Here is a 25652-nt window from a genome sequence, read left to right on the forward strand (position 1 = left end):
CATTTACAGTCTAGACTCGTTTGGTAGTTTAGGTTTCTTTTGGAAAAATGACATTGCTAACCGATAGGACTAGAGGGATGCCCTGATGACAACCACTTTGTGCGACTTTTAATTTGCTTACATAAGCTGTGGTACACCAAGAACCGACCATGGAAAATCAAGCTCCCATTGGCTATGATGTCTCGCAGAGTAGCGCATAGGTTGCTGATTGACGCATAGAATTATTCATCAATATGGGTTTAACTATTAGTAAGAGATACTCCATGGCGAAATTGTCATGAGAAAAAGGCACTGGGTGTGATGAAGTGCATCCGTAGCATTCATAGATGTGGAAACTCTCATATTATGTATTTGGATGATTTGTGAAGCGCTATCACGTCTGTCGCTAATGCCGCTTTTCAGTGCTGTGGACTGCACACTGAGACGTGACCAGATCTGGGTCCCCTGGATGTCTCATCTTGATCTAGCAGTGGTACCCCTGAGACCACTACAGTTAGGAGTACACACTGCTGTATTTTTCTGCTTCTGTTGCTTGGATATGTTGACCGTGGATATGTATTACTCCTCCTCTATCCATAAATATTTTGTGTTTTGCTTGCAATGCCATTAACGTTTTAGTGTATTAAAAACAAAATTGGTATAGCATTTAAATAATTTTTGAAGGAAAACATCGGGTTCAAGTCAATCTATCTTTCAGCACTGTATAGTTTCTAGGTGACTAACATCCCTGTAGGCTCTGGTTTTCTCCGATTTCAAGGGAATAGACATTTTGTAAGGTGACCAGAGAATGTGTCACTTTTTAAACATTCGATTACACCTCTCTTCTGCATAGCAGACAGACACACACCATACAGACTGGTTCGACCCAGGGAGGTGGGCACAAGGACTATATTTCAGTTTCATCTAATTTTTTTAACCAAACTAGACACCTGACTGCAGAGACGTGTAGGATAGGGTGATCGAAATGAGAAGCGCAATGACACGCTGAGGACCACTATAACACCAAAGGCCATGTTTTTTAGCGATTAAGTTTGCACTAAGTGACCTCCAAATGTTGTACCAAAACCCCTCATGCACTCCTTAATACCCATCACAGGCGTATATCTCAATGGGAGAAGGAAGTGAGGGGTACCATTTTTGACGGGCTATATGGATATGAGAGTGGAAGCTGGACGGCAGTTTCCGCAGGTAAAAAGTACTTTGCCCCACCAACAGTTAGTCGTGTTGTAGGATGGATTAAGGACAGTTAGTAGTCACTCGTATTGACAGGAAATTCATGTTGGCTAAACCTCCTCTCCAGCAGAGACCAGTTCTCGGATGGCAAGCACTTTCTGACAAACCTTGGAGAAAGAACCCTTGCTATGGGATCTGTAACTTGAAATGCCTGTGTAAAAAAATATTCGACGTCAGTTTGAAATGTTAAAATAAGGAGCAAGGCAGCATATGGCTTCTGTGTCGGGTACTATCTATCCCACAGTTCATTGGCTACTCAGTCAATATTGAAGCCTGTAGAAAGGTCAAGTGGAACTAGAGCCCCTCTTCTGCCTTCTTTTTGAGGCTGTCCCGACTGTTGATGTTTATGGTTTCCATAGCTATGCAGGTCAAAAACCTGCTTACACAAGGGACAACATCGTTAGGAGGGGTTTTCCATGAGCTATTTTGAGCAGTTGTGGGTCTGCTGGGGTCCAGGATTTTGTTTGCTGCTAGGAGACTTACAAGATGGAGTTATGAAAGACTGGACCGTGTTTAGGGAGGAAATAGTAGGTGGGATATATAGATGGCGGATGTGAAAATGATTATTTCGATATAACCAAGATGTTCCAGTTCAGGTTTGAATTTAAAGCGGTGGACAGTGTCGTTCATAGAACTTGTGATGGGTTCGATCATTATTGCATGCCCTGCGAAAAGCTCTTTTGCGAGCACAGCACTGCAAAGACTTTGGGCATCTGTCATTGTTTTGCTTTTTCAAATGCAGCTCGAAAGCATTTTAGTTGTAATTGGTGTACATTTTGGGACTGCGCTGTCGGTTGCGGACCATTCCTTTCTAGGATGCATGTAAGGAAGCCAAAGTCTAGGATGGCATGGACAATTTGTTTTTGACTTCTTTCTCAGCGCTGTAAATGTATCAAGTGGGTTAGGATGTGTAAAGCTTGGGCCATTCTGGTGTTGTGTGCTAATACGGTGTCTTTTGCTGTCGTGAGGTGCCAGGCTGGTTCAAGAAGACTGGCAAAGGTGCTCAAGGTATGCGAGTGAACCACATTGTTTGAGGATGAATGAGTGGAATCTGTGCTTGCTAGAGAAGGATATCGGGCAAGTTGTCACCAAAGTGCGGAGGTGGCACAAGGATGGTAATGATAACTGTGCTGCTTCTATGTCAGTTCATTGAACATGGATTGCTTAGCTGTACCAGAGATTCATCTTAAAATTGTACATAGTTTCTTGTCCATATCACATTGGTAAATGTACTTTTGTATTTCTTTCGATAACAGATTTTTGCGGAGGAAATAAAGGATACAAGAATTATCATATTTGAAATTGAAGCTCGGAATCTAGACAAAAAGGTACGTGTAGAGGATTGTGTATTATGTTGAAAAAAAATAAATAATTTAGTTTGTTTATTAGCTCAGTCAATACAGTACAAATATTGTACCCAATAACAAATTCGAACAGTTGAGCCATCATCTCATACATGTCATAAAACAGCTGTAATCCCATACAAAGGGACTGCATGATATTACAGTAGGAAAGATTGCCTGTTAATCCTTTTCCCCCAAATATATGCTCCACTCCCCATGGTAGCCAATGAAGCCTATCCCTCCGATTCCTGTCGATCGTTTGCAGAGACCTCCCCGAACTTTGTAAGGATCCCCGACCATGTTGGCAAATTCTCCTCTGCGTGGTCATCCCTCCTACACAGAGCCCCTTTAAGGCTACCACCCATTCCGTAACATCTTTGATCCATCCCTGTTCCATAGGCCCTAGCGAGCTCAGAGGCCTCAGGATAGCCATGCGCTATATAAATACAAATTCATTAATTCATTCATTCATGAGATGGCAACGCACCGTTTTGTGCAGGGTCAGTTGCATAAATGTCCATTTCATTTTCCTAGTCTTGCGTTTCCTGACGTCCCCAAGAGACAGGTGGCCGGGTCCACTTCTACTTCTATACCCTCAATACACTCCAGTCGTCAGACCACCAAATCCCAATAAGCATGCACTGAGGGGCAGTGCCAGGCTAAATGAAGGAAGGTTGCAGGTCTGCCCTGACACCGGTGGTATCCGGCAGTTTTGGTGGGGTCTGTTCTATGGACAAGCCTTGAAAAATCATAAAAAATGTTACTAGACCTGCACATCTAGTGACTTAAATAATCTACTTGACGTATTTGTAATGCTCTTGACCCATAAACTGCTTTCAAATGATGTGAATGTGGACAACTATTTTAATTCATTGAGCCGCCATTTTCTGCATTATAACATATGAGAGCACCTTCATATGTGTGAGTTCAGCATGTCTGCTGTACAAAAAACTCTTTTGTATGATTTAATAGACTAAACTTTTATTCCATCTATATCCCAAATCTAGCCACAGGATACACATACCCCCTGACTTGCCTCTTAGTTCATTAACAGCATTGTCATCAGGGTGGGGGCAGGAATGTTTCTCAAATCATCATGTTTAAAAACTATTACTTTTAATAAATACATAATTAAAGCATGACGTGGTAGCACACTGTCATTTGTAATCAGCAGAATTTACATTGAAATAGCCACTAACTTTCCCACTGACATGGGGTTTTACTGATAAAACTAGTGTACAAACAATGTTTGGAACTAGAGTTTCTGCAAATGTGTCATTTGCATATCATCAAGTAAAGTTTTCTGGTTTGTTTTACTCCTATTTAACTTTGTTTGCATCACACTTAATTATAAAAAAAATGTGCTTTCATAATTCTTGATATATTTTGAAATAAGTGTAATATTAACAGGCTATTTAAATGTTGTGTTAGAGAAAAATGACTGACATCTTCAGACCGCTCACTTGACAAAAACCTGTAAAACTAGTAAGAGAGAAAAACTAACTCCATTTTCCAAGCAGCAGTTAGTAAAAAGACAAACTAACATTTGACCTCTTTCTTCGAACAGACAGCAAATGTGTCAAGATAAAAAATATGATTTAATGGCATCTTTATTGCTCATTAACTTTCTGAATGAACAGAACACCTGCTCCTTTCCAGCCTAAATGCGCTCGCCAGATGGGACTAGTAGGTGCTAAAAATAGCTTGACCTGAAAATTTTACTCGCACTTGCGAGTGGGCGAGTAGATTTTTTGAGGTCTGATGGGGGAACACTAGGGTGACATATATGCGGTGTATATGATTAAAATGTGCTAGTTTGAACTGCGTGTTCCACACCCCCTTGCTTAACGAGTGCTCCAATACCTTTCCATTGTGCGTCTTCTAGTGATGTACCCAGTTCCTCTTCCCAGGCCTCGCTAGCCCGAAATATGGTCCTTGGCTTAATGCAGTCATGGCTCTATAAGTGGGAAACTGTCTACCCCCACCAAATTCCAGTATCGTCCTTAACGGGTCAGAGAAAGTTGGGTTTGTGGCCAGACATCTCATACTATGTCCACAATAGTTGTGTACAGTTGAAACTGGCCCGTCCCACACCTAAGGTCTCCTGTGCTGCTTCAAATGTGATGCTGTCATTGGGGTGAAGGTCACCCAGTGTCAAGCACCTCCATTTCTCCAGGCACTAGCATCAACCTTGTCGGTCAACACGCAGAACGCTGGGAGGTCCCAGAATAAACACTCCTGTGCGAAAGGGGCACATCTGAGCACCACCTTCACTGCACGCTCCCATAGTGATGTGTGTTTGATCAGCTATGGCACTGTGGGGTCATTCCTCCCACCGCCATGAAGCAACTGTGGCAGTGTCTTCTCCCATGAGTCATCTGTGAGTAAATCCTTTTCACAGTTTTCCCCATCAGACAACCCGTGTCCTGCATGTTGTAGCTGAGATGCTAGATAAAACATTTCCATATTGGGTAGTGCTAATCCCCCATCCTCCAAAGGTAGATGAATCTCGCGGGTAACCCTGCTCCGACCTGCCCACACTATCGTCGATAATAAGGTATGTGGACGCTTAAAGACTGTCCTAGGTAATGTATCTAAAGAGTACTGTAAAGTAAATAGACAGCATGGCAAGAACACCATTTTAGCCATTGCTACAAGTCCCATAAGAGACACGGTGAGCGTGTTCCAAAACTGCGCTTGTTTAGTTAAGCCCTCTGTCACATGAACAATATTATATTGGTTCAGCTTCTGAACTGTATGGGCACCATTATCTCCAAATAACGAAAGTGGTTAGCTTCTCAGAGCAATGGCGAGTCTAGCTACACAATAGAGGTCCTGTGTTGCCAGTCGGCCCAGAGAGAATATCAAGGACTTGTTCGTATTAATACGCAGTCCTGAAATATCCCTAAAGGTGGCGAAATGCTCTCGAAGCAAGGGGAGCGACACCCTCTGAGCCGTCAGATAGAAAAGTGTGTTGTCCACATTAAAAGACATTAAGTGACCCGCTCCTCCCACTCTGATTCCTCACCTCTGCCTGTCCCTTCAAAGTCTCAGAGCTAGAGGGTCCAGCCCGATCGCAACAACAGGGGTGACAATGGGCACCCCTGTTGTGTGCTCCTCCTGACCGTTGACCCTAGCCATGGGTTCTGTGTATAGCAGACTCACCCAATTCCTAAAGAGGTCCAAACCCCATTTCCTCCAGGACTGCCAGAAGGTACCGCCAGTTTGCGATGTCAAACGCCATGTCAATGGATACCATGGCTAGGTCTCCCTCCCTATCTTCTACTTAATGCATATCTTGCATTAACCACCGAATATTCATGGTAGTTCTTCCCCGGGTATGAACCCACGCTGGTCCGGATGGCCAATTTCCGGGCCCAATTGCAAAGTGGGAACTTTACACAGTATCTTCATATCAATATGTTCGAGGCATATGAGCTGCAGATTGTACACTTAGCATAGGTCGCCATCTGGTGTTGGGCCCGGATGTTTTCAGTTTGTTTTTCTTCTTGGACAGTCTTTGGAAGTCACGAGTTTGGTGACTCCTCCTTCGGTCCGTACTGCGCATGGGCTTCGGCTCCATCCTCAGATTGTTTTTTTCCGCCATCGGGCTCGGATGTGATACTTCGTGCTCCGGCTTCGAACTTCTACGGTTCCAGCCTCGACGGAAAATCCTCGATTCTTCGAGTTCCTTCATCATCTTCATCTCTCGAAGCGGCACTTTTCTCCATCCCGTACATCGACACCGGCCTTCGGGCCCTCCGCGACTCCGGTCCCGGCCGATGGAAAGGACTCCGTTCAAAAAGTGCCCAAAATGTGGGTCTAAATTTCCCCACACCGACCTCCATCAGGTGTGTAACCTTTGCCTCTCTCCGGAACACGAGGCTAGAGACTGCCCCGCCTGCAAGTCTTTTCGATCGAAGAAGACCATCCGAGATCGAAGAGCTCGACGCACCATGGCGCACTCCTCCTCGGCAGCTCCACCGGACATCTTCGGAGACGACGCCGAAGCTTCGGGGCAAACACACACCGAGCAGGAGGAAGACGTCGTCAGCGCTTCCGAGGCCGACGACTCCGACGTGGAGGACGTTACACCAGCGCAGCGGGCCGTGAGTACTATGCCCCCTCCCACCCCCGCGCCGAAAACCAAAGAGACTCAGGTTACTCCCTCGCCTGCCGGCCTGGGCAAAACCAAAACCAAAACTTCGATCACCCCACCTTCGGGCCCGGTGTCGAAGCACCCAAAGTCTCATGGCAGCTCGGGATCGAGCCAGCCGACACCCGGTGCCGAAAAACAGCATCCGGCACCGAAGACTGCAAAATCCAGCTCGACTCCGAAACCACCGGTGCCGAAGCCTGGACACTCGGTGCCGACCAAACACAAACACAAATCTGTCGGCACCGACGCTCCGGCGCCGAAACATCATTCGACGTCGAAACACCCGGAAACCTCAAAAAAGCATGGCGCACACAGACCATCGAAACCCCCGGTTCCGAAATCACCGGTGCCGACAGACGACTCGACACCGTTGGCTCTGTTTACACCAGACCCTTTACAAAAGACTTTGTCCAAAGATCCAAAGACTGGGCTTTTGACTTTAACTACCAAGAAAAGACGCCTTGATGCTCCGGCTCCTCCTCCTCCACCCAAAAGGAAGGACTCTGCTACTTCTCCCCTCAGAGTGCCCTCCCCACCACCGCCTCCCCTACCCACACCTCCTCCACCGCCTCCACCTCACAGGTCTCCGCCACCTTTACCTCACTACGATCCGGCCCCATCCCCAGATCCAGATGATGGGGATCCGGACAATTACCCGGCGGACCCCCCAATGGATCCCACTCCACCAGGGACCCCAGATCCATGGGAGGATTACAATAACCCTGATATACCCAATGTACCTCAGGACGACCTATACCCATCAAGGCCGTCTCCTCCAGAGGACTCCTTAGGGTTTCATCATTTAGTGCAGAGAGCAGCACACTACCATGGGGTGGACATGCACAGTGAACCAGTAGAAGAAGACTTCCTACTGGATACATTTGATATACAAGACAAATCTACTTCCATTTTACCCATGCTTAAGGGTGTCACCAAGCACGCTACAGAGGTGTTCAAAGACCCTGTCAGAGCCAGAGTACTGAACCCTAGAATAGAGAAGAAGTACAAGGCGGCACCCACAGACCCTGCTTACATCAAGGGCCCTGCTCCCCTAGATTCCCTAGTTGTCTCCACAGCTAGAAAGCGGGCTAACTCCCAATCCTCAGGAGATGCCCCACCGCCAGACAAAGAATCTAAACTTCTGGACGCGTCTGGTAAACGCACCGCCTCCCAAGATGCAAACATGTGGCGCATTGCAAACACACAAGCACTGCTTGCGCGATATGATAGAGCACACTATGACGAACTAGAGGCTCTTATGCAGCACCTTCCAGAAAAATACAAGCACAAGGCTCATGACCTTATACAGGAGGGTAAACTAATCACAAACACCTCCATTAAGTGTGCCCTCGATGCAGCCGACACTGCTTCTAGGGCCATAAATACCAGTGTCCTGCTTCGCCGCCACGCCTGGCTCAGGATCTCAGGGTTCAAACCAGAAGTCCAGGCATCCATACTCAATCACCCCTTTGACCAGGAAACACTCTTTGGGCCAAAGGTAGACGAAGCGCTCGAAAAGATGAAGAAAGACACAGACACAGCAAAGTCTATGGGGGCACTCCAAACACAAGCCTCCAAACGTTCCTTTCGACGCTCGTCCTTTCGTGGCACAGGTAGAGGCTCCTCCACCGATAACGCCTCTTCCTCCTACAAGTCGCCTCCTCAAAATACCTTTTCAAAGGGCAATCAGAGAGGTGGTTACAGGGGTAACAACAATAAGGGCAGGGGCAAAACCAACAACACCCGTTCTGCCACCCCCCCGCACAATGACTCCCCTCCGCTCCCCCCAGACCATTCCACTCCGGTCGGGGGCAGACTACAAAACTTTATCCACGTATGGGAGTCCATAACATCGGACAAATGGGTGACCCAAATTATTCGGTCAGGGTACTGTCTAGAGCTAACATCTACCCCACCCAATATCCCACCAAGGCACCGTCCAATGTCTCAAGAACATTCCACACTGCTCAAACAAGAGGTACTTTCACTCCTGCAAAAACATGCTATAGAGCAGGTCCCCGTCAACCAACGAAATCTAGGGGTCTACTCTCTATATTTCTTAATACCAAAGAGAGACGAGACCCTCAGACCCATTCTGGACCTCCGGCCTCTAAATGCCTACATACACTCAGACCATTTTCACATGGTCACTCTACAACAAGTCCTCCCACTCCTCTGCCAGGGAGACTTTCTCACAACCTTGGATCTGAAAGACGCATACTTTCACATTCCAATACACCCCTCTCACAGGAAATACCTCAGGTTCGTGGTGGACGGGCAACATTACCAATTCACGGTTCTCCCCTTCGGGGTCACCACCGCACCACGGGTGTTTACCAAATGCCTAGCAGTAGTAGCAGCACACCTCAGACGTCAACATATTCACGTCTTCCCTTACCTAGACGACTGGCTAATAAAAGCCGCGTCCTACGACCAATGTGTGCAGCATACAAACAGCACCATCCAACTGCTCCACCAGCTAGGCTTCACGGTGAACTACCAAAAGTCCCACCTCATACCATCTCACACAAAGCAATACCTCGGGGCCACTATAGACACCTCCAAGGGTATTGCCTATCCAAACTCAGCCAGAATCACAAGCATTCAAGCCTTACGCAAAACATTCCTTCCTCAGCACTCTCTTCCAGCAAGAGTGTTTATGAAGCTCATAGGAATGATGGCGTCTTGCATTTTCATAGTGCCCCATGCAAGACTCCACATGCGTCCACTTCAAGAGTGCCTAGCACAACAGTGGAACCAGGCCCAGGGTCAGCTGACGGATCTGGTGTTGGTGGACGGCCGCACACATCACTCTCTGCAGTGGTGGAACACCACAAACCTTTCCAAAGGGCGGCCGTTCCTGGACCCGGTTCCTCAAGTGACTCTAACAGCGGACGCATCGCTCTCCGGCTGGGGAGCGCACCTTCTACACCTCACCATGCAAGGTCTATGGACGCCACAGCAAAAATCGCTCCACATCAACCATCTGGAGCTCTTGGCGATCTTTGTAGCCCTAAAATCTTTCCAAAAACAGATTTCGGGCAAAGCAGTCCTCATTCGCACAGACAATATGACTGCAATGTATTATATCCAAAAACAGGGGGGGACACACTCTCCCCAGCTCTCCCGCTTAGCCCAGAGCATATGGAGATGGGCAATTCCTCAAAACATCTTTCTCCTGGCACAGCACGTTCCAGGCGTACAAAACACCATGGCAGATCTGCTCAGCAGACAAACGCAACAAATACACGAATGGGAACTGCATCCACAAGTTCTTCACCCATTCTTCCAACAGTGGGGGCATCCTCAGATAGACCTCTTCGCCACCCACGAAAACAAAAAATGCCCAAGCTTCGCCGCCAGATACCCACACCCATTGTCCAAGGGCAATGCGATATGGATGAACTGGTCAGGCAGATTTGCATACGCCTTTCCACCTCTCCCACTAATTCCATTAGTGGTCAGGAAGCTACAACAGCACTCACTCACACTCATTCTGGTAGCTCCGACGTGGGCCAGGCAGCCGTGGTACACCACGCTACTACAACTGTCAGTGGTACCGCATCAAAAACTGCATCTATCCCCATGCCTCCTAACCCAGAACCATGGAGAAATCAGGCACCCGGACCCAGCTCAGCTCAACCTGGCGATCTGGCTCCTGAAATCCTAGAATTCGGATACCTTAACCTTCCCCCTGATTGTATGAACATCATCATGGAAGCCAGACGTCCTACCACTAGAGCATGCTATGCCGCAAAGTGGAAAAGATTTGTAATTTACTGCCGCAACAATACAATCAACCCTCTAGATGCATCCATACAGCACATCATATGCTATCTGCTCCATCTTCACAGGTGTAACCTGGCATATTCATCCATACGCCTACACCTAGCAGCGATCGCTGCTTATCTACAAAACAGGCAGCATTTATCACTCTTCAGAGTGCCCGCTATTAAAGCCTTCATGGAAGGCCTTAAACGAGTAATTCCTCCCAGGGCACCACCTTCCCCTGTATGGAATCTAAATTTAGTTCTTACACGACTAATGGGTCCGCCCTTCGAACCAATGCACAAATGTGAGCTACAGTTTCTCACCTGGAAAACAGCTTTCCTTGTAGCTATCACTTCCCTTAGAAGGGTTGGTGAAATACAAGCGTTCACCATACAGGAACCCTACATACAAATGCATCACAGCAAGGTCATACTTCGCACAAATCCGAAGTTTCTGCCCAAAGTCATTTCCCCCTTCCACCTCAATCAATCAGTGGAATTACCTGTCTTCTTCTCGCAACCCCAATCTGTTGCAGAAAGGGCCTTACACACACTTGATGTAAAAAGGGCGTTACTATACTACATACAAAGAACGCAACCCTTCAGGAAGACTAAACAATTGTTCGTTTCCTTCTCTCCACCACATAAAGGCAACCCCATTTCAAAATCAGGGATAGCTAGGTGGATTGTAAAATGCATACAAATTTGCTATCAAAAGGCAAAGAGAACATTATCTGTTCCCCCTAAAGCCCACTCTACAAGAAAGTTAGGGGCTTCTATGGCTTTTCTAGGGAATATACCCTTAGATGACATCTGCAAGGCAGCCACATGGTCTACACCGCACACCTTCACAAAACACTACTGTGTAGATGTGCATTCCAAGCAGCAAGCTAGGGTGGGCCAGGCTGTACTAAAGACACTTTTTCAAACAGCTGCAACGGATACCGGTGGTCGCCGCTAAGGTTGGGTACTGCTATATAATCTATGCTAAGTGTACAATCTGCAGCTCATATGCCTCGAACGGAATATGCTACTTACCAGTATGCATCTGTTCTTGGCATGTAGAGCTGCAGAGTTGTACACGCCCACCCGCCTCCCCGGCTACCTGTATCCGTTCCAGTACATCTTATTTAGATACAACACATGGGTTTCTCACTGTTATTACTACGCTCCATCATTTCCCTGTTGGCGAAAAACAATCTGAGGATGGAGCCGAAGCCCATGCGCAGTACGGACCGAAGGAGGAGTCACCAAACTCGTGACTTCCAAAGACTGTCCAAGAAGAAAAACAAACTGCAAACATCCGGGCCCAACACCAGATGGCGACCTATGCTAAGTGTACAACTCTGCAGCTCTACATGCCAAGAACAGATGCATACTGGTAAGTAGCATATTCCTTTTCATAGTGATTGGACAGTAGGACGACGGGTCGGATGCTTCTGCACCAGGTTTTAAGATCATTGCAATTGTACCTTCGTGCATTGATGTCGGCAGTATTTTAATACCTAGTGCTTCGACATAAACCTCCAGCAAATGAGAAATCACCACTGTACTATAGGTCTGATCAAATTTGGCTGTGAAGCTGTCATTTCCTGGCATTTTCTCCACTGGAAGAGACTTAATGGCCATCCAAACCTCCTCTAAGGTGAGTTCAGCATCCAGTTCCTGCCATGCCATGTTACCCAGCTGTGGGATCTGTATCCCTGTCAAGTAGTCCAAGAGTTGACCACGATCCAGGTCCCCTGGTTTAGCGTACGCCCGCTTCAAGTGGACCTGAAACGCCTCTAGTATATCACTCTGGCTGCATGCCCCCTCATCCCCCCTGGGGATCTGTAAATAAGAGTACCGGGGTACGGGTCAGCTCTCGGCAAAGGATCCAGGCTAATGGTCTGCCAGAACTGTCACCCTCCCGATGAAGCAATGGTCGATTCAATTTCGATGTCTAATGCTCTAGCCTGTCCCTAGTTTCCATCAGCTGCCTAAATAGCTTTGTTTTGGTTTCCTGGCGTCTCTCCTCCCCATCTGACCACCTCTGTAAGGCTGCCAAGGCCGCCTCCTTATGAAGGAGTTCTGACCTGTAGGGTGTGTCGCACTCCGCAAGAAAGACCCTCCCAGCTACCCCTCAGTACCGCTTTCAGCGCCTTCCATTCTGTCGCTCGACTCTGGGTGGTCGTCCAGTTCATGTCAGTGTAGCCTTACAGGGACTCTGCTGTTGTTTCCCTACCCACCTGGTCCTGCAGTATCTCAGAAGGGAATCTCCATGAGTATGGGGAAGACCTGCCCTCCATTGAAATTGACATGCAACCGGTGCATGATCAAATAAATAACGTGTCGGATGCACTAATCCTGTACAGTGGTGGCTCGCTGTTGCGTTACCAATATTCGATCTAACCTACTAAAGGTGCAATGTGTGGCCGAGTGATATGTATATTCCCGGCACCCCGGGTGAGTATCCCTCCAAACGTCTCTAAAGCCCAATTGAGGCATAACTTCAACCAATTTGGTTGTCATCCTAGGTTTAGTGCACTGCCGGGTAGGGTGACAATCCAACTCTCCATTTACCAAAAAAATAAAATAGCCCACCCAGAACGTATCAATTCCAGGTGTAAGACATTACATCCATCATTGTAGGGTAAAAGGAGTCCTCATCAGTATTGGGACCATATGAGTTAATGACCTCCATTTCCTGGCCATCTAATATACCCTGAATCACTTATCGTCCCTCTACATCAGGTTCAATATATATAATTGCAAATGGCACTCCAGGGGCTGTACACACTAGCATCCCCCTAGCGAACAAGTAGGTAGCGTAACATGTCTGCCCCCTGCAGTTTTTTGCAAGCTTTTTAGCTTTGGTCTCTGTAAAGTGGGTCTCCTAGAGACACACTAAACTAACCCTATGACGTTTGGGAAGTGACAGCACTCCATAGAATTTGTTACAAGTACCAAGCCCTCTAACATTCCAGGAGAACATTTACAGTTAGTATTGACAGTCATGGTATCATATGGTCTGACGTCCCTTTTGCTGAGATGCCCACATCCCCCCTGTATAAACCTGAAAACCTTTCTCAAGTAAAACGTGAGAAACAAACTGTCCATGCCCACCCTCCCACAGGCAACCATAGTGCCAACATGACTACAGGAGCCCACCCTCAGTTGTCAGGACAAGCACCACACCCCAGTTGGCCCAACAGGGACCTACTAACTTAAGCTAAAAAGGCAGAAAAAAACCAACCCTCTCCGAGCCAGGGCAGACATACTTAGCCACTGACGTCTAGTGGTTCATGTGTGTCAGTTATACTCTGAGGTGGCACAGGGCTTGATCTACTAGCCACCTCGGAGAATGCGTAGTATTTATTATTTTGCATATTGAACCCAAGCTAGTACTTCCCCCGGAGACGCCTTCTGCCAGCATTGGGGGTCACAACTCTTATCTGGGTTTCCGCTTCACCCTCTCCTATCAAGTGTGCTGAAAATTATCAAGAGAGACCATGCCCAAATAATCCTAATTGCTCTGGTCTGTTCGAGAAGAGTGTGGTACCCTGAACTTATGGCTATGAGCTCATGCCCTCCAATTTGGCTGCCTCTTCGGGAGGACCTCTTGTTACAGCAGCAGAGCTGAATTGTGCGCCCTGCCAGCTCAACCTGCATGCGTGGAGATGAGCTGCGACAGCTGAGAACATTCGATCTCCCTCCCTATGGGGCTAGTGTCATCCTGGCAGCCATGCCTCCATCTACCAAATCGGTTTATGCAGGATGCTGGGGGATGTTTGTTGCCGGGTGTTCTTCCTGGGACATTTAATCCCCATAATACACAGTTTTAGGATATTCGTCTGTTCTGTTTGTCTTTTGCCCATGAAGGTCTTGCTGTGGCAACAGTTAAAAGGTTATCATTCAGCCCTTTCGGTCACCTTACACTTAGCGTATCAGCCACCCCTTTTCAAGTCACTTCTTGTGATCCATTTTTTCATGGGGCTTCCGCCAACACCTTTGTGATGCCGTGGTGTGAACTTAATTTGGTTGTGGCCTTTCTGATGTGCACACCCTTTGAACCGATGTACTGTTGTTGCCTTCACCTGCTAACTATCAAGATTGCCTTTCTTATTGCCATGATATCAGCCAGGCGAGTGAGTGAACTCCAGGTGTTATATATGGTGCCACTATACACTTCATTCCTCCCAGACAAACTAGTCCTCTGGACAAATGCAGCATTCCTGCCCAGGGTAAGCAAGCCTTTCCACATAAGGCAATTCATCACCTTGCCGGCTTTCTATGCACAGCCTAACCCCTCTAAAGATGAACTGCTCCACCACTTAGTTTCTATGTTGATCTTAGCAGAGATTCATGATAGGATGCCAAACTTTTTGTTGGTTTCTCAGGTGCAAAAAGTCTAAGGCAGTGAAAAAGAGAACCATCTCCTGATGGACTGTGTTATGTATAAAGTGTGCCAGTTCTGGACATTTGACAGGCTGCTATGTGGGCTTCCATCCACACGTTCACAAATCGCTACTGTCTGGATAGCCGGATGGGCATTTTGCGCAATCTGCCCTCAGGATTTCCTTGTCTGTGCCACTCCAGAATCTCCCTCAGGGGAGCTAATGCTCTGGTATCAGTTTACAAGGTGAGGAATCTGCACTTATAAATCTCTATCAGAAGAACAAATTACTTACCTTTTAATAATACCTTTTCTGTTTATAGACTCGATCTAGCTGCAGATCCCTCACCAACCCACCCTCCTCCCTGTTCTGTGCAATTGTCTCATACAGCCCGTTAAGATCCCATTTAGAAGTCTGCACACTGCTGAATTCAGAGTTTAATTTCCCTGCGTCTGCCAGCACGAAGGGAGATTGGAAAGAAACTTTCGGCGCACCATGGTGGCGCATATGTAGGGGTCCAATGTCACATACAGGACAGTATGAATCTGACACAGAGCTGCATGTCGCCACCTGTCGATGCGAATGGGGGAGTGCTATCCAGTCCGGCGTCTAGGAAAATTTACAAGGTGAAAGAAAGTATTACCAAAGGTAAGTAACTTGTTCATCAATTCCACTATGAACACTGAGGCAAGGATTTTGCTTTTCATTTTTTCTCGGCTGCCACAGTAATGGATTAACAAAAACTAATACTAAAGCCCATCAGTCACAATATATTTGTTGTACTCCTCACTCTACATCTCTTTGGTTGAAGGCATGAATTGATTTTGTGTAACCACTCAGAACTTATCTCTTTACTATTGCTGCTGCTCTGATCCTGTAAGTGGAGAAAAACATGTTAGAATGCCCAGTTGAATCTAGTGGTCGCAACAATCAAAAACCAAATTAAAAGTACATCATAAACAAAACCTCAATCGAAGCATAGAACATAGCATTCTTTGACCTTCAGTTCTGCAGTCATTCCATGTAACACATCAGGCCGGGTTAGTTGGGAGAAAAAAATCCTTTGACTAGGTGGGGTAATCCCTGCCTCCAATACAATTTTAACTTTCCTTTAAAATAGCTTGGGTTTATCTTGTATTATATGAGTAGGTCTGGACTGGATTATGCTGATCACTCCCAACATTGCTACATCTTGAACTGACTTGTGATAGAACATGGGAGTCCAAAGACTAACTAGTTGACATCAAAATGCCCTTCAGTATACATTCTAGAGTAAAGTACTAAGGGGCTGTTTTGCCCCTGACCGAACACGGCCCAAAAATATATATAGCTGACTAAACTGGTCTCTCGCATCACTCCGCAGTAATGTGCAAAGTGTGGAAAAGCACAGGTTCGAAAGGCGTCCCTAACAGATTAGTACGCCAAGTACCCCTTGGTTCCTAATCTCACGAAGTATCCTTATACACTTTCTGAACCCTCGCCACACATAACCAGGGATTTCTTTGGAAAGGGGGGGAGAAACACTTTATAAGGGTAGTATTGGTAAATTCTCACCTCTGTGAGAAATTTTAAACAAATTGGGCTATCAAATGCATTTTGAAGCAGTGTTCCTAATAAGAGATTGGTTAAAAAACACAAGATTTTTAGCCAATTTGTAAAGCTTTCTTTTGTATGTTATCGCTATTACTCACTTAAAAGTTCCCATTTCTTACTCTTTAACTCTCATCCATCCTCCCTCGCTTTTCATCCCTCTCTCCTTATACTTCATTCATTGGCCCTCATCCCTTATTCTTTATTCCTTAATTCTCCACCTGACCTCTGTTCTCCACAATCATCCAACAAGCCTCATTCCTCATCCTTTGTACCTCATCCACCCCCTCATCTCTCGCACCTTCTCTCACTCATCCCTGCTTGCTCATCAATCATCATTCCTCAGTCCTCAAACCTCATCTCTTACACAGTATGCACATGTACTCCATCTTTTTCTCTGCAAGCCCATTTGCCTCTAGCACCTCATATTGCACATCCAGGCGCCTCCAAGATTTACCATGTATATATCCATGTGCAATAAATGCATGCCAATATCACTACACTGCATGCCGTTATCCCATGGTACCCACATGCTGCACGTTTATAGGGCCCAAACTCAAAGTGCCTCAAGCTCTGTCCCTTTCTCGCACAGTCTATTTCTGAACAGCAGATGTCCCACACTAAGCCCCTATTTATGAGAGGACTGGGCTTTGAGAGACTTAATACCACACCTGATATTTCCAACTTGTTCTGTTTAGTCTGTGAATGTGCCCCACAATTATGGGTTTCTTGAGGCCACACAGGATCAGAAACACTAAGCAGTATTACCACAGGTGGCATGTTTTATCCCTTGAATTATGGGTCTGTATAACCAACTGTAGTTATTGCACCTGCACGGCAATACCATGTCACCAGGAAATGACTTAAAGTGACAGGAAATATGTCATTTTTACTTGCCGGCTTCACTGCCAATGTGTGGGAAAGCCATCAGGCCACACCCTTAAGTCAACTGAGCACCCTACTGCATGCATCCATCATTCCTAAAAGCCAGCTTCAAACAGTACATCTCCGAGTGAGCTATTTTAAGGATTTCAATCCATTTCAATCATCCACTTACACCAATCAGCCATCTGTCTACCATGGCATCTGATTGAATGAGAAAGTTAAAATGCATTGTGCCTGAACTAAAGGTTGTGAAAGAAGAGTGCCATTTGCTCCAAACGCCTGTTGCCCAGGTGAGAAGGAAGATCTGGCAGCAGGGAATCCAGAAGGGCAGTGGAGACTCTTCGTACATCCCTGATGGCGAAAGATTGCAAAAGAGTGTTTTAAAACTCAGATCTCATGTGCAGAACCTACTCTCAAAATGTAGACCTAAGAGTTTTGCAACGGAGGGAGGAGCGGCAGCCAAACAAAACTTGACTCCCTTAGAGGTGCAAATTCCCAACTTAAGCCTGAACAGTATTGAGGACATACAGGGTGGGCTTGAAGCAAGGGAAAATCTAGATCTATGAGTGTCTGACATGGCCACACTATTCCTGTACTTGTGCGAACCAACAATCTCTAGATAAATATGTTCTCTAGGGAACACTAATGTTATGGGACACATACCCACTCACAATAGCTTAGTGACGCAAGATTGTCCAGTGCTAGATGCGTAGTCTAGTCCAGAAGACTTCTCACAAATATGATAACCAGATAAGAGACGAATGAACGTGCGATGCATGGGAGACCCCATACGTAATGTTCCTGGAGTTATAAGGGTTGGGATCATATGCCTGTTGGGAAAGATATCACCCATGACAAAAAGGGAGTTAGGGCTTGTAGGTGACTGTCCATTGAAATGCTGACCATTGCATCTCAAGGTGATAGCAGAATAACCTTTGCTCTGATATAGCTTCTAGTCAGACCTCCTTCATGGAATAATGTCATAGTTAATACAGGTCGTGAGTTGCTTGTCATGTCATTTAATGAACACTACCATCACCTGCCACTCCACCCAAACCACTGCCAGCCTGCCTGATTCTGTGCCTTTAAGTACTGCTCTATCAAGCATCAGGTTCACAATTGTTAAAACGTTTTGTGCTCTTGTGTGACCACCACTGCTGAGTCCTAAATTACATTCACAACAATGGGGGCCCCAAATGCAGTCCCTGTTGGCGTCTCCTCACCTGCTTCTATACCATACCCCACATGGAGGAAGGGGACGGCTAGGAAGATGATGTGCTAATGGGTAGCCATAGAGGCCTGAGGCCCTCATGTCTGGATATGTTTTGATCTGTTCTGCATTCCCTCCATCAATTGTGTGTGTCTTGCTTTCTCGCCCTAAGTGCGCCAGGTATGCCCAGACGTGGGTCCTGGGCTCACTGTGCCGCTGGAATCAAGCTATCCTGGCTGAAGAGGGGTGAAACCCCGAAACCGGTCCTAGTATGCTTGTTTCTGGTCCAGGGAGGACCTGGCTTGGCAGTTTGGGCTGGACTGTTCCCATGATGCACAGGGTCAAGACTGATTTGCATATGGCCAGGTCTAAACTGGGGTGGCATTGTGAGCAAAAGAATGATGGATTTAACCCAGATCTCTTGACTGGGCGTGAATGTTTTGATTTGTTCTGCATTCCGTCCATCAATTGTGTCTTTTGCCTCATGTCGGGATATACTTGTGCCGTTTAGATGCATGGTATCCATGCAGCACATTTTTTATCAAGTGCAAAATTGAGTGTTTGTGGTGTACATAAAGTTAAATGTTGACATTGCGGTGTGTGTGTTATGATTAGATGCAGTCACAATTTTTAGTGCCATAACAGTTTTTCTGTAGTGCTCTGCTCTCAGCAGGAGGATGATGTTGGAACAATGTCCTCTGGTCCTTATGATGTCAGGACAGGAGCTATAGAGCTTTCTGTCCAGAAAGTAATCCTCGTTCCCCACTTGTGTTTTTAGATAGTTGGGTTTAGAGTGTCCGTTACAAACAAGCTAGCTAGGGGTGTTTCTTGTGTAGATTTGGTTGAGCATGGGTGGTGTTCGTATAGTGCGGTCTTGAAACGGAATAGTTGGGGCTAGGGTGGGAGGTAGATTGGGTCGGCTAGGGACATAGTGTAGATATTAATTTTGTTTCTTGGGGTGTTTATTTAAGTCTAAAAATTCACACTTTTTAACACTGTATTTCACATCTAGTTACATTGCATGAGGAGGCTTTGTGATATTCCCACCCAGCAGCCAGGTTCTGTGGTGTCTTTTTGTCAGCGGAGCTAAATGTGCGTTGAGTTGTGTATATTTGACTTTGAAATGTTATTTCTTGCCATTTGTTTGTCATTTGCCATGATATACCACCGGCACTGAACAAATGAAGAATTTTAGTGGTGTTTTCACGTCTGGCAGCTTCTAAATCAACTTTTAATGAGACGTTTAAATCGAACACAGTATTGCTTGTATTTGGGCTGACTGGTATCGCCACACAAAACCATGCAGTTATACTGTTCCTACAGTTTGTAATGAGGGCAGTAGGCTTTCTCGGTCTTTGTGCCCTAACTTCCTCCTACTGCATGCCCTTCTGCCACAACCTCTTCATTTGCATTTCATTGTGCTGCATTTTAAAATGATTTATTTTCTTTTTAGTGCATGCTTTATTAAATTTCAGGGCATGTTATATCGATTTTTATCTATGTAATATCAATTTCAACATGTCACATGCATGCGATATTCATTCAAACATGGATCATACTTATTTCAACATGTGCCTCATTATTTTCATTGCATCTTCAGGGGTTCGTATCATCTTTAAGGACTGTCGTATTCATTTTAATGCACATGATATTCATTTTGGCACAGGCCATATTAATTTCAACAGGTGCCATATTCGTTTAAACATGCCATATTCATTTAAACCCTTGTCATATTAATTTCAATGCATGTTAGTGATTTCAAAATGTCATTCTTTTCCATGCATGCCATATATCAGTAAATATTAGATTTATTTCAATATAGGTCCTATTTCTTTCCATGCAGGCCACATTGACTTCACAGCATGTCATAGTTATATGAGCAGAAGTCCTATTTATTTTAATGCATGTCATATTCCTTTGAAGATTCATATCAATATATATCATAATTTAATGTCACATTTCAATTTGGATCATGTTAATTTTAACACGTTATATTGATTTAAGCATAGCTCACGTTGATTTTAGCTATGGTCATATTTATTTTAAAGAATTTCATGTAATATCCATGCATCTCATGTTCCTAAAATATCAATCTATACATAAAATCATTATAAACATTTTCATCACATGTAAAAATACATTGAAACAGAATAAAATCCTTTCAGTCAGAACATACAAAGGTCTACAGTGATTCCAGAGCATCTAAAACAGTACACCGTATATTAAACCCCTTTGTTTTAGACCTTAAATACAGATTGGTGTGTGGTTTGTAAACCTGAGGGTGGCCATTGCCCAGTGTTCAGAATGAGTGCGCTTTTTGTGATATGTGCCATACACGTATGGGAATCTAAGCGTCTAACCTCCTGGTAATCAAACTCAAGAACTCTCCCTAAAATGTTTCCTTCCATGTGCAGCGTGCCCCTGAACCTCTTGTGCGGATTGAAAACCATAAATTAGATTTTTAAAGTATTGATTTCCAAACCATTCAATGAACCACATTGGCTAAACCTTGCCAGTAAAATTTGAACATTCCTGGGAGTTTTGGACATCAGGAGATTGTTGCTCAAAAAACAATAAAACCTGCACCTTTTTGACTGCCATTTGTGGAGAATCATTTTTACAATCTTTTAAATCGTAGATACAGCCATTAATGAAGAGCAGAAAGTGTTGGTGCCACTACACAGCCCTGTTGCACTCCTTGAATAGCAATCTTCTCCGTGAGCTCACTGAATACCCCACCTCACCTGCGCAAAATTATCAGTATAGAGTTGCATAATTAACTGTAACAAGCAAGGTGGAACTTACATCTTCCAGAGAACTTAACAAAAGTTTGTTTTTGGGACCAGGTCAAATGGAGCTTGTATATCAACAATGCCTGTATATAAGCTGCCCTGACTGATATCAACTGTTATTAGTACACCCTTCTGGGAATATTATGAGGCACTTTATCGTCGTCCGGAGATGGCCCGGCCTGGGGCGGAGACTGACTTTCTAGCCCCACTGCCCTTGTGCATACTTGATTCTGCCTTCTGAAACGGCCTGGGAGGCCCTGTGACAGTGCAGGAGATCAGATTGGCTGTTAAGGCCATAGCCACTGGGGAGATCCCGGATCCGGATGGCCTACTGGCGGAAGTTTATGCTGCTTTTGCCTCTGATCTGTCGTGTATTTCCTATAAACCTATATAGGATCTGTGTGTTTAGACAACATAGACTGTGGGATTGGGGTTCAGACTGATTCCAGACACCCGCCCCGGTTACGTTCGCCTGTATGCCCAGCTAGCTCACAGTGCCACTGTAAACTCTTCTTACCAAGGAGAGAATAGTTCTTGGCAATTATCAACATGACAACTCTGTCCGATCGTGGAAACAGTACAGTACTTTTCGCTCAGTCACTTGTGCTTACTTAGTCTCGGAGAGATGCACAGAATAAACGGTGGGGATGTTTTTCAATAAGCATTTAGAGAGCTGATGGGAACATATGGTTCGAGGCATATGAGCTGCAGATTACACACTTTTGCATAGATCGCCATCTGGTGTTGGGCCCGGATGTTTGCAGTTTGTTTTTCCTCTTGGAAAGTCTTTGGAAGTCACGAGGTTGGTGACTCCTCCCTTGGTTCGTATTGCGCATGGGCTTCGGCTCCATCCTCAGATTGTTTTTTTCCGCCATCGGGCTCGGATGTAATACTTCGCGCTCCATCTCCGAACATTCCAGTTCGACGATCGGGCCAAATCCTCGCTCTCCGCGGTATTGTTTAGATACTAATCTCCTCAATCACCTTCTTCTTCTACGCACTTTCGATTCCAGTCATCGACGGCGGCCTTCGGGCCTCTCCAGGCTCCGGTCCCGGCAGATGGAAAGGACTCCATTCAAGAAGTGCCCTCGATGTGGGTCCAAATTCCCCCACACCGATATTCATGAGGTGTGCAACCTCTGCCTCTCCCCTGAACACGAGGCTCGAGACTGTCCCGCCTGCAAGTCTTTTAGATCTAAAAATACTATTCGAGATCGAAGGGCCAGAAGAAAAATGGCGCACTCCTCGACCTCCGTTCCAATTGACAACTTCGGGGACGACGTCGAACCTCCGGGACACCAGCACACCGAAGAGGACCTCGTCAGTGCTTCCGAAGCCGACGACTCGGATGTGGAGGACATCACCCCGGCGCAGAGGGTCGTGAGTAAAATACCCCCTCCCACACCCGCGCCGACACCCAAAAAGGCTTCGGTCACGCCTTCGGGCCTAGGCAAGACCAAAGACACTGCTTCGAACACCCCACCTTCGGGCCCGGTGACGAAGCCAAGTAAGCCTTCCGGCGGCTCGGGCTCGAGCCAGCCTGTCAGCGGTGCCAAAAAACACCCTTCGGCACCGAAGAAAAGATCGGCCTCTACCTCGACACTGAGCTCCACACCAAAGCCCTCGTGTCGAAACCCAGCCTCTCGGTGCCGACCAATCATCATAGGGCCCCCGGCACCGACACTCCCGCACCGAGGCCGGTATCGGCACCGACCAAAAAATCAGAGGTTCCCAAAAAGCACGGCACAGACAAGCCTAAGAAGCGGTAGGCTCCGAAAACGTCGGCGCCGACCGAACAACCAGTGTCCCAAAAACTTTTTACACCGGATCCTTTACAAAAGACACTTACCAAGGATCCAAAAACTGGACATTTGGCACTGTCTTCTAAAAAGAGACATTTGGACAAACCAGCTCCACCTCCAAAGAGGAAGGACTGTGCTACCTCCCCTTTCAGAGTGCCTTCCCCGCCTCCTCCACCTCCTCCACCCTCTCCGCCCCTCCACCTTCTCCACCCCTGCCTCATTGCTCTCCGACCCCGTCTCCAGACCATGATGATCAGGGGGACCCATACTACGACCCAGCAGATGTGCCACAAGACCCCACCCCTACAGGATCCCCAGACCCCTGGGATGATTATAATCCAGACATTCCAGATGTCCCACAAGATGACCTATATCCATCCAGGCCATCACCACCAGAAGACTCACTGGGTTTTCACCACCTACTTCAGAGGGCGGCACATTATCACGGGGTAAAGCTACACACTGACCCAGTAGAGGAAGATTTCCTCCTAGACACCTTTGATACAGCACATAGGTCTACTGTTATACTACCTATGCTCAAAGGGGTAATAAAACATGCGCCAGAGGTCTTTAAACCCACGTATAGAAAAAAAGTATAAGGCTGCCCCTACAGATCCTGCCTACATCAAAGGGCCTGCGCCACAGGATTCCCTAGTGGTATCCACCGCAAGAAAGAGATCAAATTCCCAGGCGTCAGGCGAAGCACCACTACCTGACAAGGAATCAAAGCTCCTGGACGCATCAGGAAAACGCACTGCGTCACAGGCAGCTAACATATGGCGTATCGCCAACACTCAAGCGCTATTGGCCAGATACGACAGGACGCATTATGATGAGCTAGAAACCATCATGTACCATCTCCCAGAAAAATATAAAAATAGGGCCTATTAACTAATCCAAGAGGGTAAGACCATAACCAAAACCTTTATACGTTGTGCCTTGGACACAGCTTCCAGGGCCATTAACACCAGTGTCCTACTCCGTCGACACGCTTGGCTGAGAGTGTCCGGCTTTAAACCCGAGGTACAAGCCTCTATATTAAACCACCCGTTCGATCAGGAACATTTATTCGAGCCAAAGATAGATGAGGCCCTCGAGAAGATGAAAAAAGATACAGATAGGGTGAAATCTATGGGAGCCCTACAGTCACACCCTCCTAGACGCTCCTTTCGCCGCTCTTCCTTTCGTGGCACGGGCAGAGGCTACTCCTCAGATAGCGCGTCCACGTCCTACAAATCCCCTCAGCAGTCCACCTTCACAAAAGGTTATCAATGAGGCGGATATAGAGGAAATAACAAAGGCAGAGGCAAAACAAATACTGCCCGCTCTGCCTCACCGCCTACCCAATGACTTTCCCCTGCTCCCCCCAGACCATCCCACTCCGGTCGGGGGCAGACTACAAAATTTCCTTCACGTCTGGGAGTCCATCACATCAGACAAGTGGGTGATCCAAATTATTCGTTCAGGGTACTGCCTAGAACTCACATCTACCCCCCCCCCCCCAACATTCCACCCAGGCAACGCCCAATGTCACAAGAACATTCCACGTTACTAAAGCAGGAGGTGATTTCCCTCCTACAAAAACACGCAATAGAACAGGTCCCCCACAATCAGCAAAATATAGGGGTCTACTCCCTATATTTTCTAATACCGAAAAGAGACGAGACTCTACGACCTATCTTAGATCTCCGACCTCTAAACACATACATACATTCGGACCATTTTCACATGGTAACACTTCAGCAGGTACTTCCGCTCCTCTCCCAGAACGACTTTCTCACCACACTGGACTTGAAAGACGCGTACTTTCACATTCCGGTACACCATGCCCACAGAAAGTACCTCAGATTCGTAGTGGACGGGCAACACTACCAGTTCAAGGTGCTCCCATTCGGGGTCACAACAGCACCACAGGTATTTACCAAGTGCATAGCGGTAGTGGCGGTACACCTCAGAAGACAGCACATTCACGTCTTCCCGTTTCTGGACGACTGGCTGATAAAAGCTGCGTCCTGCAACCAATGTGTACACCACACTGCCACTACAATCCAGCTACTTCACCAACTAGGCTTCACGGTGAACCACCAAAAGTCCCAGCTAACGCCATCCCACATAAAGCAATACCTCGGTGCCACCATAGACACCTCAAAAGCCATTGCCTACCCCAATCCGGCAAGGATCGCAAGCATTCAAGTTTTGCGTCAAAGATTCATACTTCAACACTCCCTCCCAGCAAGAGTGTTTATGCAACCGATAGGGATGATGACCTCTTGCATTTTCATAGTGCCTCATGCAAGACTCCAGATGCGTCCACTCCAAGAGTGCTAAGCGCGCCAATGGAACCAGGCCCAGGGGCAACTGACAGATCTGGTGTTGGTAGATGGTCGCACCCATCGCTCTCTGCAGTGGTGGAACACCACAAATCTTTCCAGAGGTCGAACAGTCCTGGACCCGGTTCCACAAATAATCCTGACAACAGACGCATCGCTCTC

General features: G+C 46.5%; 1 protein-coding gene across 19 annotated transcripts in view; it reads left to right on the forward strand.

Annotated features, from left to right (window-relative positions):
* The window catches only part of LOC146812053 (copine-1-like), a 633944-nt gene that overhangs the window by 361280 nt on the left and 247012 nt on the right, over window positions 1-25652 (forward strand). For all 19 annotated transcript variants that reach the window (XM_085619050.1, XM_085619045.1, XM_085619042.1 and 16 more), the window contains one exon: window positions 2490-2561. In XM_085619050.1, the coding sequence (XP_085475176.1) occupies window positions 2490-2561 (72 nt within the window). The remainder of the gene's footprint in view (window positions 1-2489; window positions 2562-25652) is intronic.

The sequence above is a fragment of the Triturus cristatus genome, chromosome 7 (genome assembly GCF_964204655.1).
Source record: "Triturus cristatus chromosome 7, aTriCri1.1, whole genome shotgun sequence".
Lineage (NCBI taxonomy): Eukaryota > Metazoa > Chordata > Amphibia > Caudata > Salamandridae > Triturus > Triturus cristatus.